The sequence below is a fragment of the Hyperolius riggenbachi genome, chromosome 2 (genome assembly GCF_040937935.1).
Source record: "Hyperolius riggenbachi isolate aHypRig1 chromosome 2, aHypRig1.pri, whole genome shotgun sequence".
NCBI classification, from domain to species: Eukaryota; Metazoa; Chordata; class Amphibia; order Anura; family Hyperoliidae; genus Hyperolius; species Hyperolius riggenbachi.
The window spans coordinates 261,271,948-261,292,686 of record NC_090647.1 but is presented as its reverse complement, the minus strand read 5'-3'; the positions used below and the strand labels follow the sequence as shown (position 1 = coordinate 261,292,686).

General features: G+C 41.2%; 1 protein-coding gene across 1 annotated transcript in view; it reads left to right on the top strand.

Moving 5' to 3' along the window:
• Positions 1–20,739, top strand: part of TMEM132E (transmembrane protein 132E) — a 649,576-nt gene that overhangs the window by 590,972 nt on the left and 37,865 nt on the right. The window contains exons 4-5 of the mRNA XM_068268597.1: positions 7,876–8,068; positions 8,268–8,411. Coding sequence (XP_068124698.1) covers positions 7,876–8,068; positions 8,268–8,411 — 337 coding nt within the window. The remainder of the gene's footprint in view (positions 1–7,875; positions 8,069–8,267; positions 8,412–20,739) is intronic.

The following is a 20,739-nucleotide window of genomic DNA, read 5'->3' as shown; positions in this document are numbered from 1 at the left end:
CATATTAATTAGGTCAATTTTTCCGTCTTAAACGCAACTGTTCCAGGCCAGAAGATTTCATGCAGGAAACAGGTGTCCTAAGTGAACGTTTCAGGGAAAAGGGGTATGATGACAATCTGTTAGAAACAGCTTTAAAAGAAACTGATACGTTGAACAGAGAGGTACTCTTGACAGGAAAGAAGGGCCCAGTTACAGGACTAGATCATTGCCCAGCCCTCCTTATGGATTACTGTGAACAGGCCGGGAAGGTCAAGAAAATTATTAATAAATATTGGGGAATACTAAAAGAGGATGAGTTATTAAATGAACATTTGGAGGAGTTTCCTAGAATTATTTACAGGAGGAGTACCAATGTGGGGCAAATAATAGCACCTACAGTGCCCAACCCCCCTTGTCCGTCCAACCGTAGGGGAGGTAAATTTAGAAGATGTGGAGATTGTGGGATGTGTGAGGCAGCGGGAGGTTTGAGAGTGACACAGGAGGTCACTTCATTCCATACTGGAGAAACATTTCCGATTAAGGGCAATTTTTCTTGCTCCACTAAGGGGTTGATTTATATGATTAGCTGCCCGTGCAATAAGCAGTATATAGGGCGCACAAAACGTACATTAAAGAAAAGAATGGGGGAGCACCTTTATAATGTATCAAGAGGTTATGAAAAACATCCGTTATCTATGCATTACAAGAGGGTACATAACTGCCAAATACGGGGCTCCTCTTTCTGTGGTGTGGAGAAGGTAGAAAGGGAATGGAGAGGAGGGGATTATATTAAAAAATTATCCCGTACAGAATCTGCATGGATTTTTAAAATGGATACTATGACTCCAAAAGGGTTAAATTGTGATTTTGAAATGTATGCTTTCTTAGGCTGATGTCAATCAAATGTGTGTTTTTTAGGCCATCTGTTGAAAATGGAGGAGGAGTGTTTGAAGATTGATGTGAGAATTGTGGACATGTGGATTTTAGTATGATCATATGTATACATATTTTTACAAATATTTTTACAATTATTGTTACAATCAAATTTTTATGATAAAGTAAGAGGACTAGAACAGTCTCCCTGTGAGAATTAGACTGGAATAAATGAATATATAGGCTGGTTTTTCACCTATACATTATGTCATTAACATGACACTAAACAAAGTATGCGATTCCACTAACTGACGAAAAACGCCATAAAAAGGCTATATAAATGCTTAGAAAATGCTAAGGAACGTTGAAAATGCCGGAGAAATGCTGAGTAAATGTCAAGTATCAAACAAACATCAGTGACTACCCATGTGTAATGCAGAGGGGTTATACTGCGTGCTAATGGAGGAATGAGGAAGTCATAATACGCTGACTAATCTCCATGGTGAAGGGGCGGAGTTCTGAGGAGGAGTGGACGCTCATAAGCGGTGGACTGGCGGCGAATGGACAGCTCTGAGGAAGAGGGGCGTACCCCTTGAAACGTCAGCAACCCTGCGCCGCACGTTAGAGTGACGTCACTGAAAACTAATCCACCGCTGTGGAGCGTTTCACTTCCGCATCTATCTGGAATCTAGCCCCGATAGTGCTATACAACTAGCCTCTCCGTAACCACGTAACTGGCCAAACGGGTGACGGATTGAGGCAGAACGTGGAGCCGTGATCTTGCCCCAACTCAGGAGGGTAACGTATGAGCAACATTATTGCCAATTTGACTGAAGATTGAACTTTGGGTCAGCTACTGCTGGGCAGGCAGGCTGACTGGGACTTGCATTGGAATCAGTGCGACGCCTACAACTTGAACCTTTTATTCATGTGCCTGTGGAACTTTGGTTTTTTTGATTCTTTACTGGGATCCCTATTTTTTTACGGCATTTTTTCACGCACTCACTGCAGTGAGACAGAGCGAGTGGTGTGAGAGTTGAATGTTTGTATAGAGTGGGGAAGGTGCTATAAGTTTTCTTGTGGCCTAGGATCAATTATCATTGTTTTATGAATTTGGATCATTAAAGATATTTATCTTTTAAGCGCTGTGGAAATTGATATTAATTGTTTTTTTTCACAAAGTGTCATTTTCCGCTAACTTGGGACAAAAAATAAAATCTTCTATGAACTCACCATACTCCTAACGGAATACCTTTGGGTGTCTTCTTTCTAGAATGGGGTCATTTGTGGGGTTCCTATACTGCCCTGGCATTTTAGGGGCCCTAAACCGTGAGGAGTAGTCTTGAAACCAAATGTTGCAAAATGACCTGTGAAATCCTAAAGGTACTCATTGGACTTTGGGCCCCATAGCGTACTTAGGGTGTAAAAAAGTGCCACACATGTGGTACCGCCGTACTCAGGAGAAGTAGTATAATGTGTTTTGGGGTGTATTTTTACACATACCCATGCTAAGTGGGAGAAATATCTCTGTAAATGACAATTGTTTGATGTTTTTTACACACAATTGTCCATTTACATAGAAATTTCTCCCACCCAGCATGGGTATGTGTAAAAATACACCCCAAAACACATTATACTACTTTTCCTGAGTACGGCGGTACCACATGTGTGACACTTTTTTGCAGCCTAGGTGCGCTAAGGGGCCCAACGTCCTATTCACAGGTCATTTTGAGGCATTTGCTTTCTAGACTACTCCTCGCGGTTTAAGGCCCCTAAAATGCCAGGGCAGTATAGGAACCCCACAAGTGACCCCATTTTAGAAAGAAGACACCCAAAGGTATTCCGTTAGGTGTATGGCGAGTTCATAGAAGATTTTATTTTTTGTCACAAGTTAGTGAAAAATGACACTTTGTGAAAAAAAACCAATAAAAATCAATTTCCGCTAACTTTTGACAAAAAATAAAATCTTCTATGAACTCGTCATACACCTAACAGAATACCTTGGGGCGTCTTTTTTTCTAAAATGGGGTCACTTGTGGGGTTCCTATACCGCCCTGGCATTTTACGGGCCCAAAACCGTGAGTAGTCTGGAAACCAAATGTCTCAAAATGACTGTTCAGGGGTATAAGCATCTGCAAATTTTGATGACAGGTGGTCTATGAGGGGGCGAATTTTGTGGAACCGGTCATAAGCAGGGTGGCCTTTTAGATGACAGGTTGTATTGGGCCTGATCTGGGTGACAGGAGGTGATTGATGGGTGTCTCAGGGGGTGGTTAGAGGGGAAAACAGATGCAATCAATGCACTGGGGAGGTGATCGGAAGGGGGTCTGAGGGGGATCTGAGGGTTTGACCGAGTGATCAGGAGCCCACACGGGGCAAATTAGGGCCTGATCTGATGGGTAGGTGTGTTAGGGGGTGACAGGAGGTGATTGATGGGTGTCTCAAGGTGTGATTAGAGGGGGGAATAGATGCAAGCAATGCACTGGCGAGGTGATCAGGGCTGGGGTCTGAGAGCATTCTGAGGGTGTGTGCCCTAGGGGCAGATAGGGGTCTAATCTGATAGGTAGCAGTGACAGGGGGTGATTGATGGGTAATTAGTGGGTGTTTAGGGTAGAGAACAGATGTAAACACTGCACTTGGGAGGTGATCGGACGTCGGATCTGCGGGCGATCTATTGGTGTGGGTGGGTGATCAGATTGCCCGCAAGGGGCAGGTTAGGGGCTGATTGATGGGTGGCAGTGACAGCGGGTGATTGATGGGTGGCAGTGACAGGGGGTGATTGATGGGTGGCAGTGACAGGGTGTGATTGATGGGTGGCAGTGACAGGGGGTGATTGATGGGTGATTGATGGGTGATTGATAGGTGATTGACAGGTGATTGACAGGTAATCAGTGGGTTATTACAGGGGAGAACAGATGTAAATATTGCACTGGCGAATTGATAAGGGGGGGTCTGAGGGCAATCTGAGCGTGTAGGCGGGTGATTGGGTGCCCGCAAGGGGCAGATTAGGGTCTGATCTGATGGGTAACAGTGACAGGTGGTGATAGGGGGTGATTGATGGGTAATTAGTGGGTGTTTAGAGGAGAGAATAGATGTAAACGCTGCGCTTGGGTGGTGATCTGATGTCGGATCTGCGGGCGATCTATTGGTGTGGGTGGGTGATCAGATTGCCCGTAAGGGGCAGGTTAGGGGCTGATTGATGGGTGGCAGTGACAGGGGGTGATTGATGGGTGGCAGTGACAGGGGGTGATTGATGGGTGATTGACAGGTGATCAGTGGGTTATTACAGGGAAGGACAGATGTAAATAATGCCCTGGCGAATTGATAAGGGGGGGTCTGAGGGCAATCTGAGCGTGTAGGCGGGTGATTGGGTGCCCGCAAGGGGCAGATTAGGGTCTGATCTGATGGGTAACAGTGACAGGTGGTGATAGGGGGTGATTGATGGGTGATTGATGGGTAATTAGTGGGTGTTTAGAGGAGAGAATAGATGTAAACGCTGCGCTTGGGTGGTGATCTGATGTCGGATCTGCGGGCGATCTATTGGTGTGGGTGGGTGATCAGATTGCCCGCAAGGGGCAGGTTAGGGGCTGATTGATGGGTGGCAGTGACAGGGGGTGATTGATGGGTGATTGACAGGTGATTGACAGGTGATTGACAGGTGATCAGGGGGGATAGATGCATACAGTACATGGGGTGGGGGGGTCTGGGGGGGGGGGGGTCTGGGGAGAATCTGAGGGGTGGGGGGGTGATCAGGAGGGAGCAGGGGGCAGGGGGGGGATAAAAAAAAAATAGCGTTGACAGATAGTGACAGGGAGTGATTGATGGGTGATTAGGGGGGTGATTGGGTGCAAACAGGGGTCTGGGGGGTGGGCAGGGGGGGTCTGATGGGTGCTGTGGGCGATCTGGGGCAGGGGGGGGGGGGGAATCAGTGTGCTTGGTGCAGACTAGGGTGGCTGCAGCCTGCCCTGGTGGTCCCTCGGACACTGGGACCACCAGGGCAGGAGGCAGCCTGTATAATACACTTTGTAAACATTACAAAGTGTATTATACACTTTGTATGCGGCGATCGTCGGGTTAACATACGGAAGCGCCGGCGGGATGTTGCGGCGAGTGAGCGGCGCCAGGCGGAGGCGGAGGATCGTGTCACTGATGATGCGATCGCTCCGCCCATGCCCCTACAAGGACCGCCGCCATTTGTCAATACGGCGGTCCTTGCGGGGTCCACTTCCCGGCCGCCAATTGTATATACGGCGGTCGGGAAGTGATTAAAGGGACTCTGAGCAGTGCAGTAACTATGGAAAGATGCATATCATTTTGAAGCTCTCTTTCTCCTCTTTTCAATGATATATAAACCGATGCCTTTTAGTTTTCGCTATTTGCACGATTGAAATTGTGACCGCGGCAACTAAAAGGCGTAGGGCGCCAGTTTATATATCATTTAAAAGAGGAGAAAGAGAGCTTCAAAATGATATGCATCTTTCCATAGTTTCTGCTCTTTTTGGAGTCCAGCATTGTATTACACAGGAGGACACTTTCCCCAGTGACGGCAGCTCCATTCAGCACAATGCAATGAAATACAATGAACCCAGGGGGATATAATTACAAACATCATGCTGGTAGGTGTGAGGATATAATTAATTAGTTGTGGGTATGCTTAGAGGCATACCCAGAGGCACTGCTCGGAGTCCCTTTAACGGTGGATCCCATTACTCTCAGGCCCCTGCTGTCTGCACCTCTCCAGACAGAATATAACTGACCGTTATTTAACACTCTCCCCTCCTCTTGGTGAGCAGGTGAAAACTTTAGGCAATCCTCTCTCTCCTCTGGAGAGAGAGGGAGAGAGAGAGAGAGATAGAGAGAGAGAAAGAGAGAAAGGGAAACACTTAGCTGGATATACTGTATCACTCCCTACTCCTTTTGATAAACAGTCTGTTCCATATACTGCAAGCAAAGCACAGATGTACTGATTTTACATTACTTGTCAAACCTGTTTTAAAAAAAGGGGGCTTTCTGAATTCAGATTACCACTATCTTATTCTCCATTTTGAAAAAGATGATGGCCATAGTTTAACACCATATTTACAAAGACATGGTTGGCAGTACTGTGATTAATGTAGAGTGGATATTTGCAACTCATTTAACTTGACTGGACTAATGGATCACCAGCAGTGAATGTTGCCTCTCCCTATAAGCAAAATTAGCAATATTCAGCGCATTGAGATGTGTTGCAGTCAGGTATCACTACTTGTTAAATTGACGATCAGCACCAAAAGTCACGGAGAGGGGTCTGTAAAAAAAAAAAAAAACAACAACTTTTCCACTGACAACAAGCAAAGCAGCACAAGCGATCTGATGTATTACAACTTTATTTATAACTGTTTGCAGCATTTTTTGTCTTAAATTTTGCACCTTTACTGACTTGTCTTTCTATTCCCTAAAGCACAACCAAAAAGACTTGCATATGTAATGAGAAATATTTTTACTATAAAACCGGTTATGGGCCAGATAGAGGCTCATAGAGGATATACTGTATGTTGTTAGAACTCATGCTTACAGCACTGGAGTTCCATTCATACATGGATACTAACATTTTTATGTGCTCCTTATGAATGTATAGGTTTTTCATGGATGCTTCTGTTTCCTCACATATCGCAAAAAAATGCCGGGAGATTAACTTACTTACTCAAAAATTGGTTCCAGAGTGTGACTGTGAAATCAATATTGATGCAATTGGTTCAACATATAGTGCAGAAAATGTGTCCGCAGTTTATAAACGACTATTACTCCAGCAGGGCTAGAGATTGATGCTCCTTTTTAGACAATAGGGGCCCTCTGCTGACTCCACTAGCTGTACTAAAAACTGCAATAAGTCTGGCACATTTATGGAGTGCCCTTCCCCAACGTCTCACCTGACTTTCTCATGTGAACGTCCCGGATGCTGTGAGGAATGAGCCTAGAACCTAACTTTCTCCACAGCATAAACACCAACACCAAGTGTGGGGGGCATCGTCCACAGAGCTAAACCACCTTAAAGAGTAATGTTGCAAAGGACCATTTATTTCAAGAGTATCTTAAACTGCTTTTGTCATTTAATACAAGTTCTAAATTGAGTCCTTTCAAAGAGAAGAAAAGACATCTGCATCCCAGACTCAACTCTTGGCAGGGATTCATATGAGATTTGTCAAACATTGTGAAAAGGCTTCCACTATGTAGGCACAATGTTTAAGAAATTGCTGCAAAGGGCCTTCTGTAGTGTGAGGAGGAAGTGTTTTCTCAACGTGCATTATTAAGCTTAACAAATTATGCCTGCAGACTCTTGGCCTGTTCCTGGCTGCAGCTTTGAGCAGTGCTCGCGTATCAGTGCCCAAATAATCTCTTCACATTTGTGAAGACTAAAGGACACCTGAAATATAAAGGCTGCCATATTTATTTCCTTTTAAACCATACTAGTTGCCTGGTAGTCCTGCTGATCTCTTTGTCTGCACTGTCTGAATCACACACCTGAAATAAGCATGTAACTAATCCAGTCAGAAGTCAGTCAGAAACACCTGACCTGCATGCTGATGATATTTGGCTAAAAGTATTAGAGGCAGAGGATCAGCAGGATAGCCAGGCAGTCTGCATTGTTTAACAGGTAGTAAATGTGGCAGTCTACACATCCTTCTCAGTTCAGGTGTGCTTTAGCTAAAAAAAGGAGACAATTTTTCATTTTTTCTCTTTTGTCTTTGTCACAGCTAAGGATATTTTTTTATAAGTAGAACAACAGAGCACAGTCACTGATGATTCTAACTGATCACATTCCAAGCTGTACAGCAGTAATAGAGCAATGCAGGGCGACAACCCTCAGTTTAAGCCTAAAAAAAGTTTCACTTTACTTTTCTTCCAGTAATATTATGATACTTGATCAGAAGGACTCAACCATGACATACCAAATTATGCTAAGCAAGAAGGATCTACAAAATGTTGATTAAAATTCTAAAGTTCCTTTGACTTAGGATGTGTTTTATCTTCAATTAACTTTAGGGATGAAGAAACCCCTTATGTGGTAATGCAGCTGGACTTTGAGATGGAGAATTTCACCAGTCAGTCTGTCATAAGGCGGATAATGTGGCATTTAGAGTATGAAGGTCAAAAACCGCCTCCTGATATGGACAAAGCGGTGACACAGCTAGCAGTTATACAGAAGGATATCCGAGCTATTGTGCCTCTGGCTATGGTGAGATTTCCTCTTTCATCCCACACTTCCAAGTTATTTAACTTTGCTCTATTACATTTTTTCTTCATTTTCGCTTCTGTCACAATTTTTTTTCTTACCTCAGTCCCCATTTTATGTGCTTCATCTTATGCTGTGATAGGTGGCTTATAAGAAATTAACTTTGATTTTTTTTAATGTGTTTTATTTAAATAAATTTCAGGACACAGAGATAATCAATACAGCTATTCTAACAGGCCGGACAGTTGCAATCCCTGTAAAGGTTCTGGCCATTGAGACCTCTGGCGTCATCACAGATATTTCAGCTAGTGTCAAGTGCAAATCCACCAATGAAGACATTATCAAGGTGAGAAAAAGAAAGCCTTGCTGTTGCTGCTGTTCTGCTAATAGCATTCATAAAAAAATGTAATTTATTTAGTTCATGTTATACCTAGACGGAGGGAGAATAATTCATCTGGAACCTGCAGATATCATCTTGCTTAAAGACAAATTTCAGGAACTAATAAAACTATATTATGGACACCTTTACCTTTCTGTCATGTAAGCTTCCAGTAGGTGCTTCCAGTAAAAATAGCTATTCATTTTTTTTAAAGAACCACTATCGTGAAAATCATAAAATGTTAAATAAATATAAATGCATACAAATACGAAGTACATTTCTTCCCAAGTAAAATGAGATGTAAATTACTTTTCTCCTATGTTGCTGTCACTTACCGTAGGTAATAGAAATCTGACAGAACCAACAGGTTTTGGACTACCCCATCTCCTCATGGGGGAGTGTCTGGGTTTTTTGTTATTTTCAAAAGCACTCAGGCCTGGTGCACACCAAAATCTGCTAGCAGATCCGCAAAATGCTAGCAGATTTTGAAACGCTTTTTCTTCTTTTTCTGTAGCGTTTCAGCTAGCATTTTGCGGTTTTGTGAAGCGGTTTTGGTGTAGTAGATTTCATGTATTGTTACAGTAAAGCTGTTACTGAACAGCTACTGTAACAAAAAACGCTTTGCAAACCGATCTGAAGTGCCGTTTTTCAGAGCGGTTTGCGTTTTTCCTATACTTAACATTGAGGCAGAAACGCATCCGCAATCCAAAATCTGCAGCAACCCGGGAGTATGCGTTTCTGCAAAACGCCTCCCACTCTGGTGTGCACCAGCCCATTGAAATACACTACCCTAGCGGATCCGCACCCGCAAGCGGATCGCAAACCGCAGCAGAACCGCTCTGGTGTGCACTAGGCCTTAGTGATTGGCAGTTGCTCAGTCCAACTGGCAAAAAATTGTGCAGCGAGCAGGGAGGCTGGTCAGCATCTTTGTATAAATTATTTTCAGGGAGTGTCTTTATAAAAAAAAAAGGCCATGCTGAGAATCCCCCATGAAGTGATGGAATAGCCCAAAACCTGTCGGTAATGTCAGATTTCTATTACCTACTGTAAATGGCAGCAACATAGGAGAAAAGTAATTTACATCTTATTTTACTCGAGAAGAAATGTACTTTGTGTTTGTATGTAATCACATGTATTTAAAATGTTACTTTTTTTTGCAATAACGGTCCCTTAAAGAGACACTGAAGTGAAAAAAAATTATGATATAATGAATTGGTTGTGCAGTGTGGATAATTACTAGAACATTAGTAGCAAAGAAAATATTATCATATTTTTATTTTCAGGTATATAGTGTTTTTTATAACACTGCATCATTCTTTAACCTGTAGCCGACCACGTCACGCCGATGGGCGTGTCCGCGGCGGCAGCCCCAGGACTGCCTAACACCGATCAGCGTAAAGTCCTTGGGCTCTGTTTTGCAGGAGATTGCGTGCAGGCTGTGCGCGCATCTCCTGCTTGGTGGGCGGAGTGGAGCTCCGCCTTCAGTACCTGAGCGGCGATCGGCTGAAGCCTATGACAGCTGATCACAGGGATTGGCTGGCGGGGGGAGGAAGGGAGAAGGGTATACAATAGTATTAAAAAACACACTATTTTTATATAAAAAAAACACAAATTAACAAAAATAAACAAACAAACAAACATCTGGGGGGGCAATCAGACCCCACCAACAGAGAGCTCTGTTGGTGGGAAGAAAAGGGGGGGGGGGATCACATGTGTGCTGTGTCATGTGGCCCTGCAACTTGGCCTTAAAGCTGCAGTGGCCAATTTAATGAAAAATGGCCTGGTCTTTAGGGGGGTTTAACACTGCGGTCCTGAAGAGGTTAATATTTTCACTTTACACACTACTCTACATTCTAAATGATTATACAGAGCAGCCCAATAAACTATTGAACTGTCCTCTGGGGAGAAAAAGAAAATAATGTGACTGACAGTTGAGATAACAAGCTTCAGTAGACAGAGCTCTCTGCAACTTTGAAAGTCGTGGAGCTCAGTGGCTCTTTTGCATAGATAACATTTGGAGTTTCTTAACTCTTCCTGTACTGGAAACAATATGGTACACCATGTGTTGAAGGGTGTATCATCAATAGCCTTCGCGAGCCGTGAAAACCACCTTTGCAGTGGTAAGGGCCTGGGGACTAAGGGGACCGAATCCTGTGAGCAAATGCAGAGATGAATGCAGTGGGATACAGTGCAATACATTACCTGCTGCCGGTGGCAGGACAGGTCTTTATTCCTGTCTTCAGTGTAGCCATGCCTTGGGCAGCCAATCATCATGCAGTTCCTAATGCATGTCACATGACATTCAGAGACAGGAGCCACACAGCTGATAGGCTGTATGGTGTGGAACTGCAACGAAGAAGAGTGAGGAGTGGAAATGTCTTTAACATGAACAGAGCAGGGAAAGGGATATAGGAAAAACCTCCCATCAAGTTTTTGTTGCTGTCTGACATTTCCTGCTCACTCCAGTGACCACCCCCAAGAAGTGAAGTTTTCTTTAGTAGGGATATAGACAGCAGCAAAATTAACCTCGCCAACATTATCCAGAACTAAAATAAAAATGTTCATTCGCCTCTTGTACAAGCTTGATATTTTGTTTTCTGTCAATTTTAATGGAATGACTATTGGCAATGCAAATATATTGATGACCTATTGTTTGTTCAAGTAGAGAATGAAAAAAAGGTAATTTTGTACTTTTTTCTAAACTTTGAATCAGTTCGATTGCTTGTTTGACTAGTGTGAGCTGTTTGTTAGTGTGAGAGGCTTACATGTATGACAAACCACTAGAAATCAATTTTATAGGATAGTAAAATCATTTTTTTCTCTTCCAATTTTTATTTTACTGTTCCACATAGACAAGGTTTACTAACAAATTCATTATTATAGTGATTGAAATGCACCACTATAATGGGCATGTTAATTTAAAAACCATTGACCAGCTTATCCAGGATTGCTTTATAAGTAGCTGAAAGGTACGCTAAATAAAAAACACACAAAAAACTTTTTAAAATGTATTGCTGCTGGGCATTATAATTCACCTCTTGTACAAGCTTGAGTTTTTTTTCCGCCAATTTTAGTGGAATGACTATTAGCAATGGAAATATGCTGATGACCTATTATTGTTTGTTCAAGTGGAGAATGCAAATGTACATTTTGTTCTTTTTAGAAACTTTGAATCTGTTTGATTGCTGGTTTGACTCCTATAGGGCTTTACAAGTATGAGAAACCGAAGGAAATCATTTTTTAGAGAATAGCAAAATCATTTTTTTTACTGTTCAGCAAGGTTATCTAACAAATTAATTTTTTATAGTAATTAAAATGTACCACTTTATTGGGTATGATAATCTACAAACCATTGCGTACGTTAAAAAAGGGCGCCGGGAAAAAAGGGCGCAGGGTTTTAAAAGATAATCATGAATAACGTTTAAAAAAAATTTGTGTTATATTTCGTTTAAAAATAATGTTTTATAAAGTTATAAATCATTAAATAATGTGTATAAAATCGGCAATTTTAAAAACGTTAATCTTCCCTGTTTAAAAATTGAAATTTATAATAACGTTTTATAAAACATTAATAAGAATTTTACTAAAGCTATACCTAACCCTACTCTCACACAGAACCCTCCCTGTACCTATCCCTAACCCCTAGACCCCCCTGTAGGTGCCTAACCCTAAGACCCCCCTGTTGGTGCCTAAACCTAAGACCCCCCTGTTGGTGCCTAAACCTAAGACCCCCTGGTGGTGCCTAACCCTAAGACCCCCCTGTTGGTGCCTAAACCTAAGATCCCCCTGTTGGTGCCTAAACCTAAGACCCCCCCTGTTGGTGCCTAAACCTAAGACCCTCCTGGTGGTGCCTAAACCTAAGACCCCCCCTGTGATAAGCATTAATAACGTTTTAAAAATATATGGTTCCGTTTTTTCGTTTAAAAATGTAAAAAAAAAAAAAATTGTACGGTTTTTCGTTTAAAAATAATGTTTTAAAAAAAATATTGTACTGTTTTTCGTTTAAAAATAATGTTTAAAAAATTATAAATCATTAAATAATGTGAACAGTTATAAAACATTAAAAGTCTCCGGGCGCCGCTTTTAAAACGTTATTTTTCTCCGGCGCTCCCTTTTTTCATGTTGGGCGCCGGTTAAACGATATTTATTATGGGAGTGAATGGCGGCGCCCTTTTTGTCCACCTGCCTCATGCGCCCAAATTTCCTGCTTCCCAAACCATTGACCAGCTAATCCAATGGTGTTTTACAAGTAACTGAAAGGCACCCTAAAAAAAAGAAAAAAAGAAAAGAAAAAAGTTTGCTTTTTAAAATGTATTGCTAATGGGCATTATAGTACACTATAGTGATGTGATTATAACCCATGCGACTGGTATTTTCAAAGTAGAAGAGTGCAAAAATAGGTTGGCACTAGATGCATAAACAGGCAGATCCAGGGGGTAGCAGGTGGACAATCCGTGCCTCCGGATCAGCAGACAACAATGTAACCAGTAAAAAGATAAGTTAGGTATCCGGGCACCAGCCAGCAGTAATGCTTAAATCACACCTTTTATTACATCCACCTGGAATTCCAGATAACGATATATACAGTCGGCCTGACAGCCGTTTCGCAGGAACACCTGCTTCTTCAGAGTTGCCTCTGAAGAAGCAGGTGTTCCTGCGAAACGGCTGTCAGGCCGACTGTATATATCGTTATCTGGAATTCCAGGTGGATGTAATAAAAGGTGTGATTTAACCATGCGACTGGTATGGTTGCTGGTTGTAGCAATCCCTTAGATAGAACTGAATTTTGACTTAATAATTAACATCTTTTTCATTCATCTTTGCTGAACAGTGACTGACCACAGCTATTAGTCAGTTGCAATATGACCCCAGACATAGTCTATGCCTAATATTTGCAGCTGCCTGCAAATCCATGGGAGCTATTCAAAGGCAGTGGATGCACCATTGTCAGCTGTCTTTGTGAAGGAAGGCTTGAAGGGTAGGTCCGAGGAAATTAAAAAAAAAAAGAAATCCACTTACCTTGGGCTTTCTCCAGCCCCTGGCAACCGACCTGTGCCCTCACTGCAGCTCCGTTAGCTCCCGGTCCCCCCCGGCGCAGAGGCCAACCTCGCCAGGTCGGCATCTTCCTGAATCTTTGTGCGTTTCACTGTGCGGCTCACTGAGTCGCACTGACGTCATCTGGGCAGTTCTGCGAAGGTACAGTACTACTGCGTCTGCGCAGTACAGTCCAGATGACATCAGGGCAACTCTGAGAGGTGCAGTTGGCCTCTTGCGCCACAGGGTACCCTGGACCACCAGTGTGGAGTGGAGCTACAGCGTGGGCACAGAACGACTGGCAGGGGCTGGAGGAAGCCACAGTTAAGTAGATTTTTTAATTTTGCTTTCATCGGATGTGTCCTTTAAAGGGATCCAAGCAGCATTTTTTCCCTGCAGTTTCTACTGATTCCTAATATCTATGGAAGCTGCCATGTCCCCCCTTCCCTTTCTCTCTGCCCTTATTTATCCAGGGTAAGGTGTGAAGTTAGCATCTGTGACTTCTCTAAACTTTTTGAAACGCAGTGTCCTGTTTCCGCAATCCCCTTCTGATGAAAGATTTTGTTTGCTCCGTGCTAATGTGTGCAATATCAACATTTCTGCTAAAGGCCATTTCCAGAAGTGGAGTAATAAAAGCCTCTGCTATACTTTTAAATGTAAAAGGAAGAGGTAAATGTGAAGTTTTCTTTTATTAATGAGCTACATTGTTAGCATGCATTTTTGCTACTATGCAATGTGCTATTGAGATGTCCCGGGGGCTAAAATGCTGCTTGGTTCCCTGTAAGTTGCTAGTCTGTGCTATCTAAGCAATAGTCATTAGAGAAGGACTGCTGCAATCCTGATCTCAATTGCACCTAAAATCTTCAGGAAAACAACCCTCACAGCCTCTACACTGATGTACATTGTTCACTTTTCAAAATGCTAGCATTACAATAAAAATAATATCAAAATATTTATTAAAAATAATAGAATAAAAATCAATAATTTAAAACACTTTTTTCGGTTTGACTTTGCACATAACTGTCACCCATGTTAGTAGAAGTTCTAGTATAGCAAACTAGAAAACTACCAATTAAATGCATATTTTTAGAGGCAAATATGCAAATAAAAAAATATTCAGCATCAGCAGATCAAGTTTTAAGTGAATTCTAGGGTAATGGTTTTCATACAATAAACTTCCTTAGTGCCTTTAATGTAGAGACAAAAAAGGAAAAATTGAGAGACACAATAGTGTATTATTGATAACAATGGAAGATAAGTAACTGGAAACAGTGATATACTCACAAGTGTGGGTTGTCGCCACAGCCAACCACTACATGTGCATGGGGAAAATAAACCTGTCCCCACTCAGGCTAAAAGTTGCTCTCCGTAGACAAGAAAAGGGTGATCAAACTCATCCACCAGGTGGATATATGGGTACTTTGGAAAAACAAAGGCGCCAGTGCAGGATAAAATATGCTAACAACAATATAAAATGGGGGGTAATGATGGTCTTACCTCCCCAGAGAAGAAACAGCAGTGGTGTATCATTAAAAACATTTATTCTTACTCCAATAATTCTGCAATGCGTTTCACGGGATTATCGCCCGCTTCCTCAGGCAAGATATAATAAGAAGCAATTGTAAAAAAAATGTATAGACGTATTCCTTAAAAAATTAAAAATGATTATCAAATAATATTTTTATTATTTTTAGGGCTTGAATTGAATCACCGTGACTTATATGCCAGTACTTCTATTTCATACGTAATCTATGTAATATAATGTTGTATGCAAATACATGACATGCGGAAGATGTCGGCGCTATATAAATACTAAATAATAATAATTATATATATATATGTGTGTGTGTGTGTGTGTGTGTGTTTTGTGTGTGTGTGTGTGTGTGTGTGTTTGTATTAGTGCCTTTAGGCCTCTTTCACACCAAAACGTTGCATTTTAGGGGACGTTAAGGTCGCATAACGTGCCCCTAACGCAATGCATGGTGGTGTTAAGTGGGACGTCAGATTGAGCCGCGTTATGAGGCTCTTGGTGCTATCCTGAGAAGTCCGGATCTTTTCAATGATTCGAATTGGATCATTGAAAAGATCCAGATCTTTGAACCGAATCTTTGAATCATTTTACTAGGGAAGCAGGAAGCAGGGGTGCAGCAGAGTGAGCGGTGCAGGAGAATGAGGGCACATTGAGGATGCTAATGGTGAAGGGAGAGATGCAGCAGGAAGATTGTGCTTGTGCACAGAAGCTGCAGTTCCTGTTTCTTCCAGACATCCACTGTGAACTAAATCCTTCATTGTGATGATCCGGATGATTCAACTCACAAAAAAGATCTGGATCAAAGATCCGAATTATTCATGATGTGGACAACACTACAGCGCAGTGAATATTAATTAGCCATGTGGATAGGAACAATAGCGGACTCTCCCCTTACTGAGCATGTGCAAACAGTCTAACGCAGCTAAAACCACATATAACGCACAGCATGCTGCACTTTCATTGAACGTCCAGCATTACACTGTAACGCAACGTGGGCACTGTGAACAGCCCATTGATTTTTCATTACTGTGAGTTGGGCTGCGTTACAGGCTGCTCTAACGTGCGCCTGTAACGTCCCACTGTGAAAGCAGCATTAATGTCTGTTATTTCTGATATATTAATCCTACTCCTTTCAGTACAATTGCCTGTGCCACTATCTGATCTGAGTATCTTGATGCTGTTTGGACTAGATCCAAGTGTCGGAAAAAGTCCAACACTTGATCCCATTCCGAATCAGCACCACACTGTGCCGCATAATTATGTAATCATTGACGGGTTGTAATCATGACGGGTTGATTGATGGGTCTTCTCCTCTCACTACTGGCTCCCCCTGCTGCATACAGCTCCTCCTCCAGTGGAAAAAGAAAGAGCTGGGGGGACATGGGTGATGAAACAGTTGAATTGGAAAGGGTTGAAGTTTTGACTGACTTCACTCTATGATTGAAAAAAATCAAGCACCCAAGGGAAAAGTTGTGAGTTAGTTAGCACTTAATTATTACTGAATTTACATTTATGCATGATATTGTGCTGAAATAATCTAACTCGACTTTATAAAATGATTTATAACAGTTTATTGAAGCCTAGCTGAAGATTTGCAAGAAACAGGTCAACATTGATAATACAAAAAAAAGCTGTGCTTTTGTGATTTAGAATAATTATTTGCTTTACTTGGAATTGTTTGTTTACAGTGATTACATTTAAATAGGAAAAATTAGCTAGGAAATTGACAAACTATAATATTATGATTAAAAATAAATACTTTTAACATTATTTTTAAATTAACATTGAAAAACACTGCATACTCTCCAAAGCCACATAAACCCTTTTGTTAACTGTTTATTACCCATACAAGCTGGTATTGGCCAGGAATGCAGAGCCCATGAACGTGGAGCTTTGCCCCTTGAGCAGTAGCAGCCCCATTGATACCCAATATCTGAGGGTAAACTGCAAGGTGGATGGTAAATCCCTCCATTCCACCCCTCATCAGAGGCATTGCCAGCAATAGTTTGTGTGTGTGTGTGTGTGTGTGTGTAGCCTTCACCTCTTTAAAAAAAAGTAGAAAAGGGCCTCTTGCTCTTAACATTGAGGCTAGGTCTCCCCACACCCCCATCCCAAGTGTTAGTGCTGGTTCAGATGGGTGTCTGAACCAGCAGTCTGCAGCCATCATTCAATTGCTTTTTGGGCAAGTGTGCAGAAAAGCAGTCTATTACCTTTGGTGGTGCTTCCCGTCATTTGCTCTGTACATGGTCTTAGTGGGACTATACTGTTTAGATTTATTTTTTTTGCACAGCTCCATGCATTTTTTAGTTTTGCTTTCCTTAAAGCATGTCCAACACCAGGAAAAAGGAAAAAAACATATCTGTAGTAACAGAGCAAAAAGGCTCAGGAAACTGTGCCAGATTTCCAGCAAAACTGACTTGCATTCCACTCACTTCCATGTAAGATAAATCACAGATAGTATGAATGAATCATGGCATCTGGTACATGCACTTGCCCCACATGCATAAAAGGGGGGTCTTTATCAGGATTAAATCTATCATATCTTCAGCATTTTCAGTCTAAAATATGATGCTTATTTACAATGTCTTTGCTGAATATTGTGCACACTACTTTTGTTAGCCTATTTTACGGTAAGCTTTATATTAATACAGGTCTTTGCCCTAATGCATCCACCAATTAGTATTACAATGCATAAACTTCATTATAATGTATCAATTCAAAAGACCAGCCGTAGTTCCTACTGTATGTCTTTTTTAAAAGATATGAGGTCATGCAGTAGATTAACTACAAGTGATCAGTAATTGGCACAATATCAGCTAAGTGTCTCAGGTTCCAGCAGCAGTTTATGCCTGCTTTTAGCTGTACAAGGATCACTTCCATTTGGGCAGTATTCGAACATGTTCTTAATGATAATGGGTATCCATGGATACATGCAACCTTCTCGATTAAGGGCCTTGATTGCCTATATGCAGGTTTAACCACATGACACTGAACTTCAAATTCTTTCCTCCCACTTATATAACCAAGCTGTCAATTCATTACAGAGATTAGGTCTTCTTTAAGGTCAAACATATGCATAAGACTTTACATGGTGCATTTAAAAGGAATGTGAGCACCAGCAGAACTGGTTTCTCACCAAAACATTATCTACTAATGGATTTTAAGTGTACTATGGTATGGCAGCCATACTGAACATGTTTGTGCTTTGCAGATTACTCTGCATACCAGATAGCAGGAACGCTAGTCATTCTCAGGCTACAGTGAAACAAAATAAACATGTCAGCTGGATAGTGTACTGGTAAGGCTGCTGCCTTTGATTTATAATTTTGGGCAAGGCTCCCTAATTATACTGGTCACTCATGGAGTATGCCCTAAGTAGCTGCAGCCCTGAAGCACTTTGATTCTGCCAGGAGAAACGTGCAATATAAATATTCTGTGTCTTGTCAATACAGATATAATTGCTGATAACATAGACTTGTCTGAATTCTTTTTGTGATCTGATATTTCATGTTTAAAAATGTTTGACCTTTATATGTGCTTATGAGGAAATGTCTCAATCCACAGTGTAGGTGCAATTGTTCATTATATTTTCTCTACGGTAAATGTTTTTCTTTTTATGAAAGTTTATTTTACTTTATTTAGCAGCTGCAGTTTTATGCTTACAGAATATTCGGCAGTAGAGTTAATATTATTGCATGATGCATTATGTTAGATGTTACAACACCTGTTGGTCTAACCTGTTATAGTTCTCCTTGACAGAGAGAAATAAAACTATTTTTTGTAACATGGAAGTGGAACCTCACATAGGAAAAGTTTTCTAAAAGTACACCTAGTTGCCCACAGGTCTAATCATGCTTTAATGAAAACAATTTAAAGTGGATAGGATTGTATGGGCATGATGAACAGTTTTCTTTAAATCAACTTCAAACAAGTTTTATCCCAACCACTCCACTGAATCCACCTTTACAAAAAAAAAGACAATGTCTTACTAACTACGAAAGCCAAAATGTTTTATTCTATACCCATGATTCTTGATCAGACTCTAGATTTCAGCACTGTCTACCCTATTTTTACTATTCCATATGCTCTTCTTTCAAAGCATATAGCATCATGATTTGTCTTGGTTTACCTCTTAGATCAGTGGACATAAGATGAAAGTCCCCTCTATGTTGGAGTAATATGGAGCTCAGTCATTGGACCTTTTCTCTTCTCCGCTTATGGCTTTGGACAGATGATTAGCTCTGTTGGCTTCCAAAATCATTTATGTTTGGATGACACTTGCTGTACATTGGTCTTCCTGCTTTGAGTTGTCATATCTCTGATCATCTAAATGCTATCTTCTGTTTCATGTCCACTTGCTTTTTTAAAATCAATATGAACTAAACAGAAGATTTAAGCCTTTCTTTCCACCACATGCATCAGATTCCCTATCTAATATTATTATTAACAATGATAGAACAACGCTGACTCAACCTTGTTGTATAGGTTTCCCAACCTTGTTGTATAGGTGTCAGCACTCTCTGTTCCAATGTTATGTTCTGTTATGTTTGTTTACTGAAAACTGATCACGAAATCAGAAATATAGTAAAAAGCGGTCTAACAAAAGCCAATGCTGCTGTGCAGCTCACTTTCTCACTAAATGCATGCATACACTAAACAGACAATCTAACCATAACAAAACCTAGAAATATATTAAATAAAAAAGCAAGTGATTCAAACATGCATTGTGATAATATCCCAAAACCTACAAAGACTATAGTTGTTTAAATAATAAACACAGGAACTTATAAATTGTGATTGAAAAAAGACTGCCTTCAGGTTACATATCTACACCTCAACTAATAAAACATTATAATCAAACAAACACAGAACATTTATATCGCGCTTTTCTCCTGGCGGACTCAAAGCACCAGAGCTGCAGCCACTAGGACACGCTCTATAGGCAGTAGCAGTGTTAGGGAGACTTGCCCAAGGTCTCCTACTGAATAAGTGCTGGCTTACTAAACAGCCAGAGCCGAGAATCGAACCTAGGTCTCCTGTGTCAGAGGCAGAACCCTTAACCATTACACTATCCAGCCATGACAGCATATAAAATTGGGATCTTAGTTAAAAAAAAATGCAAGTGTGTGTTCCTCAGTTGTTTTAAAATTATAACATTTTGTGCCCTTGAATAGCATATTTATTTTGCATGGGTGTGCAGAGGTTCGACTTGTAATAAACTTGTAAAAACTTAAAGTTTTGAACAATAGAGAGAAAGCACTACGTTCTACTAGAAGAGAAATCCACAGTGACAATCGCTGCACACTAAGGGCCATATGCAATTCTCTTTTTCACCTGAGTTTTCTCCTAGGAGATAATTTTTCATCTTCAATTTTAAATAACTTTCCAGCACTTTTCAACTAAAAAAGTACCAAAAAGTAGGTGAAAAGATACTATCAAAATTATTTTGAGTATTGTCTTGCTTTCTGGTGGCTTAAAAGGCATTTTATTGACAAGTTTAAAAATATCACCTAGGAGAAAACTATGGAGAAAATGTGAATTGCATATGGGCCTCAGTCTCACAGCATGCCACAGACTGAGAGGAGCATAAGTGAACTGTACCCCCCTCCCCCCCCCAAAAAATGTCCATGAACTGCTAACCCACTGTTCCCCTACCCCATCCCATCCCAAGTCCCCCATTCCCCTTGCTTTGGCAATGCCATTATTGAAGCTTGGTCATGCCAATAAAGC